Source organism: Poecilia reticulata, chromosome 19 (assembly GCF_904066995.2).
Source record: "Poecilia reticulata chromosome 19, P_reticulata-male-v2, whole genome shotgun sequence".
Lineage (NCBI taxonomy): Eukaryota > Metazoa > Chordata > Actinopteri > Cyprinodontiformes > Poeciliidae > Poecilia > Poecilia reticulata.
The window spans coordinates 14,535,386-14,550,340 of NC_088848.1; the positions used below are offsets into that span (position 1 = coordinate 14,535,386).

The following is a 14,955-nucleotide window of genomic DNA, read 5'->3' on the forward strand; positions in this document are numbered from 1 at the left end:
TGAAGTTGGGGGGTAGGGACCTGGACGCGAATGCAACATCTGTTTCTCTTTACACTTTCTGGACTTCGCTGTATCCAAGAACAAACCCGGGGAAGACGTGGCAAGAAATATTGAAAAAAAAACTGTATGTAGTCGGCAAAATGCAATCATTCCGTATTTCTCACTATCATAAACGGGATTTGTTATGTAAATAAAAAAAGAAAGTAAAAGTCGCGTTATTTGATGAATGAATCCGGGGAAAAGTGGTTGTTTATTTGCTTGTGAAATCAACGCGCACTCTCTCACTCACACACTCTCTCTCACACACACACACACACACGCATGTGCACAAAAGAGATTTGTAAAGAGGGCCGCAGCCCGCTGGGTAATCACTCGCCATCACTTCCCCTCGGCATTTTTTGTGAATGGAGCTCATTATGCATGCAGCCTCCACGCAGCTCCATTCACAAACAGCGCTCCCTCCTCTTCCCTGCAGCCTGCGTGGATCCCACTCCAACTCAGCGCAAATGACCGCAAACGGTTAAACGGATGGATTATAAGATGGATGGATATTTGGACCAGCAAGTGCCTTACCCTTTAGCAAATGTACGTATGTCTCAACGCTTTTTGTTGCTTTATTCTATACATTTGTATTCCCCCCCCCCCCCTCCTCCAGCCTTGTTGTTTCGCTGCTTGCCGCGGCTTTATTCGTGTTCGCGTCGCGTCTGCACGAGTTGCGATAGAAAAAGTGTTTGTCTGCACTGATTGCAACTGCCAGGAAAGGGGGGGGGGGGAAGCATCCACTAAGTTACGCCTGTGCGCATTTAAAAGTTATTGTCAATTTATTTTGTTGGTTTCGTTTGCTTCAAGTAAGTATTTTGGTCAGAATGTTCCCCCCCACGGCCCCTAAGTGACAAATGCGATATTGTCTTAGGCACGATGAGTCCTTTGAAAATATGCATCACAAAACATATTGCCGCTTTGTGCGCTTTCATGTGATTTTCCGGTCAGATGTGCCCAATTGGTGGACAGTGAAGGACTGCCGTGAACTGTTTTGATACTTCTGTTGTTGAAGTGCTCGGCTGGATTCTGTTAACATCTATTGCTTTTGCAGAAGTCGCAAGGAAATGGGCCCCTAAATAGACTGTTGATGGCAGCAAAAAGGAAATTCATGGACACAGAATTACCCCCTCAGGAATCTGAAGGTAAAGGACACAGAAACAAACAGATTTGGATTTTTTTTGGGGGGGGGGCCGGGGGGGCTTCCAGGAGCCGAAACGATGTCAGTGTGTGTGTGAGAGCGTGAAACGTAATTATTTTCTGTTCTATGAGGAATATTCACTCTTGCCTTTTTTTTCTGTTTTCACACAGACCTCTTCCAGGATTTAAGCCAACTACAAGAGACTTGGCTCACAGAAGGTGAGATTTCTCAGAGCGGTTTTTGTTTGTTTTTTTTATCTGTGCTGATTGTGATAATCATGCAAACTGATTGGATGTTCGATACAAAAACTTGAGGACTTGAAGTGTTTCCTAGACATTGATCTGTCTTGTTAAGAAACTGGTATATCCTATTCTGATGTGACACACACACATGCACGCACACACACAGTGCTGGCCGGACTCATACTCAAACTAAGAAAGCTTGGCTTCTCACACGAACCTTGATTTTTTATTTAGGGCAGAAGGTTGTGCAAACTTAGCCTGCTCTTAAATAGCCTGCTCTTAAATAGCCTGCTCTTAAATTTACATTTACAAATGTAAGTATAAATATAAAAGTGTAGTCTAAGTTTATAAAACAAGAAATTAAAAAACAATGAATATACATTTTTGTATTTAAGTATCTTCATTCACAACTGACATACAAGTGTGAGTTGTGAATGAAGATACATTAACAGTAATAATTTTGCATTTCTGATCCCACTAACTGATGAAACACACAATGTTTTCATGTTTAAGAAACACAGAACATGATCACGATACGACTACACCAAAATTCACATTTAATTAATTTTTTTTTTTTTACATCCCTCAAGCTAACATGTAAACATTTGACGTATGAAAGATGTGCCACATGTATTGTGCCTACTACACTGCATAATGTTTTACATGTGAAACACAAAGGGAACATCTATCAAATCCAGAAAGTTTTCATCCATGTGTTTCATAAGTTAGGACGCAATAACATTTACACATGTGAAACATCTGCTCAATTGTTACTACACAAAATATATTTTACAAATGAATAACATGTCCACATGCTGTTTTTTTTAAAATAATTATTAATTTCACATGAAGAACTCTTACTTCAATGAAAGTATGGGTGTCAGTGAGTGCAGTGGGGAAGAGGGGGTGAGATGCATAGTGTTAAAGTGCTTTGAGTGGTTTGGTATCACTAGAAAAGTGTTATACGTTAAAGTCCATTAAGTATTTTACATGTATGGGGGTTTTTTTTCATGGGAATTTAACTGGAGGTAAGACCCAGAAGCCCCTTCTGCTTAGGTCTCCATACAGTCTTGGGTCAGCTCTGCTCGCACACACTCACAAACCACAATCCCTCGTTTTCCCTACCAAAGAAAAAGCAGCCCGAGTGAGCACAGACAGGACATTATTAGCTTCGAGCACATCCTACTTTGGCCATGTTGGCATGTGGAGTGCGTGCCAAACTGCAGCCAATGCAAACAAACTGCCTGTTTGGCTTGTGTCACTCAAACGCACATAGCAACGAAATGAGGCCCAGTCAGAGACAACTGTCACTGAGCTGACCTAAGGAGAGCGCCGCTGACGTGAGCCGTAATACAGTAATTATTCCGCCTGCGAGGAGGGAAGGGAAAATACCACAAGATGTGGGTCATTTGGAGCATTTGTTGTGGTGATCTGGACCCAAGCAGTGATCCAGCACAGGGAGTGTGGATGAGTGTAAAAGAGGACCACAGTCTGAGGTGTAAATTTTGCTGTGTCTTGTTGCTTTGATGTGCTTTGATGTGGAGATTTAAAGGTTGAATACCGCTCCAGTTTTGACATTTATATTCAAATGTGAACCACATCAGGCTCTTGAGTCCTGTTTAAAGTTCCTTCTACGTGTTGTCTAGCTGTTGTCTCACTTGCACAGTGATGAATCTGGCTGTTTTATATTCTTGTGCCTATAGGAGACAGATCCTCTGTGCTCACCTCATGTCTTAATTGAAAGCACATGTCTGTGTATTGTGACCCACAGAGTTTCTGTTAATATGTTTGGTTTATAAAATAAATACACTGAAGATGAATTACAGGCTGGGGGTTATTGTGCGCCTTTGTCAATTTGTACGTCACTTTCTTTATTATGCTTTGTTTTTTTTCACTCATAATGATGTGCTAAACTATAATGTACTATAATGTAATGATGTATTACTATAAACTAAAATCCACTTTATTTTAGTTTTTTTCCCCATGTTAGTTAAATAAACTCACATCTCATACAAAAGTGTGAGGGCCAATTTAGATTCAAATTTTTCCTGGTACACCCAAGTGACCTATTGAATTGCAAATGTCCAGTGATCTTTTGATTTTTATAAAATGAAAAGCCTTTTTGGAGTCCTGAAACTCATAAAAAATGCATTGATTAGAGACAGCAAAAATTAATATATTTGAACAGTTACCAGGGTAAAAAAAGAAAAGAAAAAGATTAACTATACTGCAGTCCCTTATATCATTCTTGCATGTGTTTTTTATTCTTCCATTTCCTTTCTGTTGAAAGTACTACATTCCCGGAGGCCTCAACATTCCCCAAAAATTCATGAAAAATGATGGAAGCATTGATAATATGCATGTATTAAGTGCAAAAAAAGTGAATGATTCCCCTACAGCACCCCCTTTAGGTTATACCCCACTTGCCCATGTACAGGCATGGAAGTTAAAATGTAAGTGTTTTTTTTTTTTTCTCTCTCTCTCTCTCTCTCTCTCTCTCTCTCTCTCTCTCTCTCTCTCTCTCTCTCTCTCTCTCTCTCTCTCTCTCTCTCTCTTCCATTTCCATCTCTAGCCAGACTAATTGTATGTTGAAGAGGCTAGACCACTGCAGGAAAAAAAGGGATAAAATCCTTCATGATTATATGTAAACTGTTACCCCTTAGACCTGTTCAGAACTATGAACAACAATATTCAGATTTAAATAATATTATTAATCTGCGTTAAATTAAATAAATTGCCTTTTTTTTTACTTTCAACAGTCTTTAAATCTTTGCACAGCATTAAGGGTGGATGAAAAAAAGTAATGTGTACTGAGGATTGGGGTGGGGAGAGAAAAGAAAACAAAATGCTCCACAGTGCACCTTAAGCTTGAATCCCTTGCACCAGATTTACCAAGAGCTGTAAAAATTGGAACTTGTCTAGAGCTCTCCAAGATCAAACAACAAAAATTATTTCAAGATTTGCCCTAAAACAAAGAAGAAGTTGAGCCATTTTGAATCTAAGCCTTAATTTTGAGGTTGTCTCTTCATGCTTCGGGGGTTTTGAGTTTAGCAAAGTTTCAGTTTTTGAAAGACAATCTGGGCTCTAGCTGATGACAGACTTCTTAAGCCCATGCCATGAAACTTTAAACTGCTATTCTCACTGAAAACACTTGACTCTCAAACATTCCCTGACTGACGTTAGTTAACCTGAATATGTACGTGCAGTGCAACAACACTGCACGTACATATTCTGATATTATCTAAACTATGGGTTTTGGCTGCAGGGTGTGTCTGTAGCAGCATGCTATGTTTTGTTTTAATGGCTTAATGCATCTAAATTCCAACTATATCTTCAAAACTTTGAAAAAATTGGAAATGAAAAATAATTTTTCCAATCAGGAACATATATTTATGCATATATTCATTGGTAGTGGAAAACTGCAATTACAGCACCCTTAGATCCTAGAAGATTTAAATCAGTGAGTTCCTTTCCGAATTCTGACTAAAATTTTGGAAACATGACACAATTTGATAAACATCAGGGGGAAAAAAGTCCTTTGGACCAAACTCTGCATCACAGGACCAGTGTCCTGCAGCTTACAGAGATGTATCTATGTTAGCAGACCTGATTAGTATAATTAGGCAACTAGCAGGACTTTGTACTATGCGAGTGCATGAGGAAGTCAACAAGTCATTGGATTTAGGCATGTTGGACGCCTGACACATCCAAAGGTTGCAAGCTCACATCCTTTGAGGACTGAAGTTTGACACCCCTGCTCTCAGGATCAAAGGCAGCATTTCGTTAATGTCCATTCAGGCCAACTCTTAAAAAAAAAAAAAAACTTCTGCTTAGCTCCTCGACAACGAATCAATATCTTCTAAAAGCTTTGGTGATTAAAACGGTCGATATGTGAAAGATGTTCTAAAAATTAAAACCTGTCGGGGTTAGGGTTTTGTCAACGTTGAGCTCAAAATCATTTGACATAAGCATTTCTGTATCCTTTTTGCTATGCTTCCATACTTAAAAGTGATTTAATCCCAATAAATGTATACATTTTTAATAAGAGAGAAAGACTTAATGGAGTTTTAAGAATTTATGACCAACTAATTTATTAATAAGCAGAAGAGTTTTTAAAATGTTTGAATACCAAAGTCAAAAAGCTTGCACATATTTCTAAAAGTACTGTGCAGTTATTACCTAAATCACTGCCTTTCTGAGGAAGTCCTGGTACTATCTGTGTCATGTTTGCGTATAAGTAGATACGTGTAATTGACTATTTTTGGGGCTTTAATATGTGACACATCCTAACAACATGCCAAACCCTGTTTGTAACCATTTGAACTTGTTACATAAAGCCAGCTATGACTCCTGTGATATCTTACAGGTAATCATCAACTCCACCAAACAGTGACAAGGAGTATTAAGCTCTTTCAATTTTCAAATGATCCAATGTTTCCTGAAGAACAAGAGACTGAAAACAGAGCCGTAGCTCTTTATTTCCTCTCCCATTAATCACCCAGTCTCGGATTAATCTGGTGTCACTGCGAATCCGACTTCATACCAGGCAGTTTAAGTCGGCTCCACTTCCTGAAGTTTTGCGAGCAGGTTGTGTCTTGCGCAGCAATTAAAAACAATTACTTCTAATTGTATAATGTAGGAAACACTTTGCAGATTCGACCTGCTAAATAAGTGAGCGAATAAATCACCTTGAAGCACATCTTTGGAGGCGTTTGCAACCTTTGCAGCCGCTTTAGTATGTTCTGGGGCAGAGTGTTCCTGTTTCTAAGGATAATAAAATATCAGTGGTAAAATAAAACAACACAATGGATTGAGAATGAGTCACTGACAGCTCACAGGCAAATCAGTAAAGTTAAGCGATCAGACCCTGCGGCTGAGTTCAAATGGCGTCTGCACCATTTGATCTCAGCCCATCTTAAGGGGCAAACAGTGCAGCATCCACATTAGCTTTTACACCTTTTCTCATGCAGTGTTGAAAAGCTGCAAACCCACTTCACACCAGCAACTGACTCAGACAAAGACCAGAGTCATAAAGCTGCAACAATAGGTGTCACTTCAAAGGTGTCTGTAGACCTCTCTTAAAGGTTCAGATGGAAAAAAAAATGCACTTTTTAATGGAAAGCTGCAAATACAGTTGCCACATCCCTGAGTAGGACACATAAAAAGCCTTAAAGGAAATATTTGACATAAAGACTGACTGCGGATGTTTTATTGTCTTTCTCAAGATCAATTTGGGCTTTTTTACAGTCATTACTTTAATTGTAGATGTGTTGTATTTTGGATAAATAACCACCTTTTTGTAGCTGTATTAAGACTTTTGTGGATTATCCCAGTTTATCCCACATCTGAATATGTTCCAGTTTTTAACAACCTGTGTTCTAATAGTTAAATCAAAAATCACCGGCTTTATTATTCATAGTACAGTTACTGAGAAATTGCATGTCGCATTTGTGCAAATTATCAAATCATCCTTGTCCTTGTGGATATAAAATAATTGATTTTCTTGGTATCCTAAGTGATAATCAGTGGTCAATATCTGCAGTGCACAGAAGTCATAAAATACACAACTTAGTACACGTTTGATCCGTGTTTCTTTGAAATATGATTATTTATACAATGACTATGTTCCCAGAGTCAGGCAGATAAAAATTACCTTCACTTTTCATTATTAAAAATATTGTTGGAAAGAATATGTGCAGCCAATAGTTTGGCCCTTCAAATTTGGGGATAATAGTTGTCAGAAAGTTTGGCACTGATATGCTTTTTTTAAACAGTTTGAATTTATTCTAAGTTGTAAGCTGAATTGTGTGTTTTATTCTATTGATTTATCACTTACAGTAAAGATCAAAAACCCCTTTTCCACCACTTCATGGCTTATCTCAGCTTTGGATTTGGTCATTTACAGCAAAAGGGGGAGAGAGGGAGTATTTCTTTCAATGGCTTCAGTGGAAGAAATAATCACTTTAAATCCATTAATAACATGCTCTTTTCATCTTTCTGATGCTTAAAAGTCATTATTTCCTATTATTGAACAAAGCAGCCTTTTAAAGGATACAATGTCTTGAACTCAAATAGTACGATGGCTTATTGTTGAGTCTTAGAGAGTGATCAAGGCAACAGAAAGCAGAGAGATGGAAGTGTAACCCTATCAAAGCGTTATTTAACCCTAAGTACTGGCTTGTTTTCAGCTTCCCCCGGCTAAGACCTTTCCTTTCCTGTTGCATTAATTAAAGACCCTATCATGACTGATTGCAGTTGTGACGGATCCACCGCAGTTGTAAAAGCTGGTTAGCTAGAGGGAGATTTTCTTTTTTTTTCTTCTTCTTCTTCTTGTTCACCAAATAGGGGAGGAAGCGAGAGAGAAACGGAAAGGGCGAAGTTCTGAAAGGCAAGAGTTCAGGAACTTGTCACATCTTGTCTCATTTTGGCCTTTAGGTTTATATGACTTTGGCTGCTTGACTCCTCCCAGGATCTCCTGCTGGGAAAGAGGGGGGAAAAAAGTTATTCAAGGTGGTTGGAAGCATCTGGGAGAACATGCGTCTGGGCTCATATAAACACACTTCTCTTCTTGTGCTGACTTGCATCTGAAAGCTCCTGACGGGGTGTTCCTGGAAACAAATCAGATCGGTGTGCGCACGCTCGCGCACGCATTCAAACTCAGGAAAGTGTACAGACACAGACAGTGAGAGGTTGCGATAATGTCTGAAGCTCATCGTTTCTTTTCTGCTGCCTTTAATTTTATTGGGTCCAGTGTGTTCTGTTTTGGACATGTTGAAACTAGTGGAAGTGATTGATTGGTGGACCTGCAGAACTAAATACTGGCCTTTGCTCTGTCACATGCAGGCCCCCCTCCTGAGGGCAAAGGACTAAAAACTTAAAAGGAGATAATATCATTATAATATAGTAAATCACAGGATGCAGCGTTACATAAGAAATCAATGTGATTTATCAGAACATGCTGCAGAGCGGAGTCATCCGGTTTCCTCTGCAGAGGAAGGAGGAGTGTGACGACATGAAAGTGGATTTGAATTTCTTATTTCCTCTTTTTGTCCTCTGTCTGTGAGTTTTGGTTTCTGCATTGTGTATCATTGTCTGGAAATCCAAATACTGGCAGAGGGGAGAGAGATCATTTTAGCCGGGTCAGATTTTCGCCTCTCCGGCGAGGCGGAAATTATTGCAAAGTCACGGTCCCGGCTCCGGAAGTGTTCGTTAACTCCGCATTGCTTTCATTTCTTTTAGAGAAAAAGACAGATTGATGTTGTCGGGCTACTCTCTTACCACAAAAAAATATATAGTTCCAAATACTTCAACCGCACCAATAAAATAAACTATCTTAAGTGGAACTGTAGATGGAATGAATTAAAAGAAGCACGGACTTCTTGTTTTTGTAACTGTGGAGGCAGAAAGAGTGTTATGCTCCGCTCCAAAAGTCAACTGAACTGAAGTCAACATTGAATGTGGAGTTTATTGCGGTTGCACCTTTGCATGGAGTTTTTTTAGTGGCATTACACGAGTTATGAAGCGTAGTCCCTGTATCAGAATCATCAGTAACGGTTTTACTGGGGGGGAAAGCATTGCTTTAATTATTGAGATTGGTCTGATTTCACTGCTTGTAATACATTCTGGACTCTGCTGTTAGACAGTAGTCAGTGTCGGTAGTCCACCGTAAATTGTACAGACCATAAAGTCTGAACCATTATATCAGCAAGTCCATTTAAGCCTTCATCTTGTACAAAGACATGCTACAGGGAGCAATTAACAATTTCCTTCCTCTTCTACTCTGGTGGAAGAGTGCTGGCATATTTAAAACGTAAAATTTTGCCATTTTAATGTGTTTTAAAGAAATTCAGGAAAGTGCCCTTGACTCCCCACACATAAAACGTTTACCAGATGTTTTTTTTTTTTTTTTTTTTTTTTTTACCAGATTTTAATAATTGATATGAGCCTGAGCAGGTGAGATGTATTTACTTTGCTTGTGATTAAAAACGTACATTTCAAGTAAATGTTTACGTTTTGCTTATTTTCATTCATCCTAAAACTCAACTTGTTTTGTCGGAGATGTATCTTATTGTGTGAACAACATTTCAGCTCGTTAAGCCATAAAACGTGTAGCAAGTAGCTTAAAGAATATGACATAAAAATGTCAGAATGATAAGACAAAAGAGCAAAAATTACTGCTTTTGTATTTATTTGAAATACAAAAGTTATCTTTACACACTTTCTGTTTTCTATAATCTAAACACAGTACAGTAAGTAAGCAAGCAAATGAGTTATCTTTATCGCATGTTTTCCACACTTATCCCAAGTTTTCTGCAGCACTATTCAAATTGCTAAACCAAATTTCTGTTGGCTTAAATAATATTTAAGGTTTGGCTGTTATTTCAATGAAATGGCCTTGCCCTTGACAACACTAAAGGGATGGTGACAAATAATTTAGGCTTTTCCTAATGAAATGGTAAAAACAAAGCCCAAAGCTCCAGAAAGATCATCATGAATAGGGTGTTTTGAATTAGAAGGTGGTGCAATAGTGCTTGTCCGGCGCTGCTGCACCTGGCCTTGGCCTCGCCGGCTTTGCTTATTCAGTGTGATGAGTTTCATTGTGGAAGAGTGCCTAATCAGGGCCTCTGAAATTCAACACCACTGCAACAGGGGCAGCATCACATGAGCTAGATCAGTGTATTGATTCATCTATTTTTACAAACCGGTGTAAGGTGGCCCTATAACGTTTCCTGACATATTTACGTGTCCTTGAAATAAATCTTAAAATAATTCCTGACCTCTTGTCAAAAATAAATGCATGTATATGTATATAAAATACCTACTCTAATTTGTCTTTTTTTTTTTTTTTGGTAGAGTAGTATTGATAATATTACTTATTTTAAATGTTCTTTATTTTGTTGTTAGCATTACTTTATCTATTTAATTGTGATACTCTAATATGCTAAAAATGGAACCCCTTCTCCATGTGTATACATGATTCATGAGTTATTTCTTGTTTGCTCTTTTATTTTGTTTTTGTTGTCTCTTCCATTTTTTATTTTTTTTTCTACAGTAAAATAAAAGGGACGCTTTCTTTTACGGTCACCGCTCACCTCATGACTAACTTAGCCAGTTCTAGTTTCTGTCTTATACACACAGCAGACAAAACACCAACTATTCTCAGAATTTTGTGCTCCAGCAGTTTTCCAACAAAGAAAGGTTTCTCTTTGGTTTAGCCTGAACACCCTGTTTTAGCCCTCCTGAGCTTTTGCTGTGGAAATTAGCAGAATGGAGTAAAAACCACCCACAGGTCAAATAAAACTATTTTTGTTTTGTGTGTTTAAACAATAAAAAAAAAAAAAACCTGTTGTGTTTTAGAAAAAAAAAAGAAAGTTGATGGAAGCGTTCGAGATCTCAGCCCTGTTTGTCAGGTTGACAAAGATATGATTGTGAAATAGAAACCAACACAGGGACATTTCACAATAAAAAACTATCGCTAAAACAGTTTTTTAAATGTGAGCCGCGGCGGGAAAGTGACATGTATGATTCAATAACTTGTTACTTGACTGTGTCACATTTAGCCCCTCCAAGGTTGGTGCAGCTCGTGTGGGTAAAAATGCGTGATCCGTGTAAGAGCTCTGTGGTCTTTTGAATTGATCTGTCGATTGCAAAAGCCGCTGCAAGCTGTGAAAATCTTTTAGTGGAGGTCATCTGAATGAAGCCAAGACTCAGATTTCACAGAGCAGAGACAGTAAGGCGGACTGAGGTCAGGGTGTGCAACAAAATATATTAAAGTTAATTTTTGTTTTCGTTTCAGCTCAAGTTCCTGACAGTGACGAGCAATTTGTTCCTGATTTCCACTCTGAGAACTGTGAGTACTTTAGTTTGTTTTTTTTGTGTTTGTTTTTGTCTGCTTGGAGCTGTAAGTGTGAACTATTTGCATTTGCATCCAAAGCTGCTGTAACATAGAGAACATGTGTTTTGGCACATCAAAAAGCTTGGAGACAAAGGTGCAAAGGAGAGAAAAATGAAGCGAGTGCGATCCAAATTACATGCGAGAATAAACCTGTTTGTTTTAGGCTCTTGTTGATATTCCTTGACTACAACTAGGCTTAGAGATAGACTATTCCAGATGTAAGGTTGGTGTTTAAGTCAACTGAATCTGAAACAAACTTTGGTGTTGATGTTCACCTAGAACTTGGAACATCTTATAAATCTCCTTATGTCTCTTTGTTGTCTCTAAGGTGTTATAAAAAATTATTTTCCCAACTGTCTTCCTCTTTGTGCTTGGCTGCAGGATAAACCTTAGTATTGGTCTAAGTCACTGCTCATATTACTTTTCACGTTCATCCATTCGACTCTGTGGTCATCTTTGAACTTGGGGAGGACTGCTGAAGTAATAACTCGCTGATGCTACAGTAACCTCTTTGCCAGGCAAAACTATGCAGAGACAGAAGTTCCTAATGGCCCAGTCATCCAGTGAATCTGGATCCCAGCAATATGCGGCACCATCGTTCAATTTGCATACCTTTGAAAAGCTGAATGGGTCACAGCCCAGGAAACCAGTACACAATTATTCAGGGTGCAGGTACAAAGGTGGTCCCTTTGTGCACATCGGAAGGTGCAAAATGGAAAAGCAAATTCCTTGGCCCTACAACTGAGCTGCTATTTGAATGAGTTTTCCTTTCTTGTTGTTCGTCCTAACAATGGCGATTCAGGATCTGGGTGGGAGGACGTGTTGCTCTGCAAACAGTTTTTTTTGTTTTTTTTTTCCCAGCGCCCCCCAACTCTAGCATGGATGCTGAAATGGTAAAGGGAGAACTGCAACACCAATCCCTCCTCCAAAGTGAAAACTGTCCGCTCTGGGTGCTACTCAGAGCCTCTTCTTCCAATTGAAACCAAGCGTCTTTTATTTCCAAACATTGGAAGATGTTTTTTTTTTTCTTTCTCTTCTTTTTGACAATTCTAACTCCCAACCAATCAGCCACTGGGTGACACATGCCCTGTCTACTGTGGCTGTCTACTGGCCAACAATGTGGAGGAGGAAGTGCAGATGAACCTCAGGGCAAACAAGGGTCATGTCGACTTAACCCACTGGCCTCAACACCCAATCAGCTGTCAGAGCTTTCTAACGGCTGACCTGAGTGTGATTTGCAGGGTCAGAAGGGCTCCGGTTTGATGGGCAGCTCGGTAATACACAGCAGAGTTGCTCCTGTGGTGAAACTTTCCCCTGCTGATTGTTGTCAATAGCAGAACACCGATCACTTTAAACTTTGAAAGGAGAACTTTAAGTGACAGTTGCGTATGCACCTACGTGAGGCGTAATGTTATGACTACCTGCCTAGAACTGTGTTGGTCCTAGTTTTGGTGCCATGGCTACCTGATAAGGTGTGCTGTGGCATCTGGCAGCAAGATGTTAACAGCAGATCGAGTCTTGTAGGCTGCAAGGTTGGACGTCCATGGAAAAAGCCTTGTTCACGTCACAGAGGCACAAGTATATGGCCCAAAACTCTACAGCTAAAACCTTACTGGATTCTTTAAGAATGTAATAATTTTCCTTTATATCATTCAAAAGAATAAGGTTAGCATTAAGGGAAGAGTCCTGTATTGTGGTTTTATATACATTTTTGCATGTATATAATCTCAACCAAAGCAAAGATATCAGTCATACAATCTTTAGTTTGAACTTAGCAGTTTATTTTTTTTTACTTTTAACCCAAAATCCAGCATGATGATGGGCTTTCAATTACATTACGAGTGGATTTGTCAAACTGGGTTCTTTGATAACTAAAATTCAATTTTCTTCCCCAGTTCAGGGGTATTTTTTATTTTTTGGGGGGATGATTTTTGATAGATATTGTTCACTGCAGACATGGAATACCTCACTAGACCCGCCCTGATCGAGATGTTATGATCAAGTAGTCCAGCCTTCACAATTTTCTCATGTTACAGTTGCTTAACTTCTTACTCCTGTTAATCTGACCTCTAACAGATAAACTTTAACTACAAAATGTCCTCTCACCACCTAATATGCCTTACCCTTATAACCGGTGCCATAATGAAAAACTGGTCAGTGTATATTGGTGTGCGTCTTCGTCATTGCTTGTTTCATAACATTTTTTTTTTTTTGTTTTAATCTGTTAACTTTGTCCTTTCCCATACCCAAAGTAAAAGGCATTCTTACCGTCGGCTAAACGTTAAAAACAGGTGACTCACCTGTTTTGGAAAGTCTAAACACACACAAACACACCAACACAAAAAAAAGCTTAGAGCACAGCATTAATCCCAGGTGACCGGGAGTATAATTGAAGCTTCCATTGAAAGCTGTGCCTTGTTAAAATAAACATTGTTGTTTTCTGAGTCAAGTCTTTACCTGCATGGGTGTGGCAGTGTTAACGGGGGCAAAGAGAGATAGTAAAAGGGAGAGGGGGGTGAGGGGGAAAGAGAAATAAACACATGTTACAGTGCTAAATTAAAGAAGAGGCGTGGAGAAGCAGTGGTGGTGTGTGTGTGTGGGGGGGGGGGGTGGGTTAACGCTGGGATTGAGCAACACTTTCACATCTGGTAAATCCATCTCTTCTGGTCCTTTAGTTCAGGGCTAACAAGTGAGCTCTGTCTGGAAGGTTATGCAAACAGCCGTGCAGTTTTTTTTTTTGTGTGTGTTTTGTTTTGTTTGTTTTTTATGTACTTGCAGGGCCGCCTTTGTTTATGTGCGTCTTTACTGTAAACTAGCGCTCCATGTTGTTTCCACTGGTTTAATGTGATTGCTCTGTACGTGTTAAAAGAGAGATTTGATTATAATTTTGCGCCCGTGAAAAAGCGAGAGAGCATTAGGGGGGTTTGCCTGTGGAAGCCGACAGCCGCTTCAGGGCTTATCCGCGCCCGACGCCAGGCTGTCAAGCAGATTTCTTTGTCTGTTTGCCGCCTGCAGGGGGGAAAACAAAAGCGCGCAAAGGTGTCTTTAATTTATGGCTCGGAAAGTTCATTAAACTAGTTTGGGTGTGTTGCTAATTTGGTGTTCTTTTTTGTGTGTGTGTAAAGAGCACTAAAACGCACAGTTGGAGCGCTCAACGAGCCTTTCCCTGCGTCTCAAGCCTGCTCTTCTCCGTCCAACTATGTTGTTTACACTTGGAGCAGCTCAAGAGATGTGACCCATTCATAAATTTTCTTCACTGCGTGCGTAAAAGGAAGTGTGCCTCCCCTCTCACCCCTCCTCCTCTCCTGCTTTCTCCCCGTTGCTCCTCTGCAGAGCTCTCCTTCAGTCTCCATTCATAAAAAAAAAAAAAAGAGAGCCCTACAGTTAAACTCCTGCTCTCCAACTGGATACTCTAAAACCCTCCCTCCCTTCCTGTCTCTGTACAAACTGAGTCAAATTTAAAAATCCGACACACACACACTCCCCCGTCTCTTCCACCCCCCCCCCCTCTCCCCACCACCACCCCTTTCTCTTTTCTCTCTCTACCTCTTTCAACGCACACACACACACACACGCTTTGAGCATTCCAAGATGTGAACTAATCCTGTGTTTTTTCGGAGTTGTGTAGGGTGATTGTT

The 14,955-nt window shown here is 39.6% G+C and overlaps 1 protein-coding gene across 1 annotated transcript in view; it reads left to right on the forward strand.

The window, feature by feature from the left end:
• The first annotated feature begins 209 nt into the window (after nucleotides 1-209).
• Nucleotides 210-14,955, forward strand: part of etv4 (ETS variant transcription factor 4) — a 38,794-nt gene continuing 24,048 nt past the window's right edge. Inside the window, exons 1-4 of the mRNA XM_008437394.2 lie at nucleotides 210-585; nucleotides 1,094-1,184; nucleotides 1,351-1,398; nucleotides 11,219-11,272. Of these exons, the coding sequence (XP_008435616.2) occupies nucleotides 529-585; nucleotides 1,094-1,184; nucleotides 1,351-1,398; nucleotides 11,219-11,272 (250 nt within the window). The 5' untranslated portion in view covers nucleotides 210-528. The remainder of the gene's footprint in view (nucleotides 586-1,093; nucleotides 1,185-1,350; nucleotides 1,399-11,218; nucleotides 11,273-14,955) is intronic.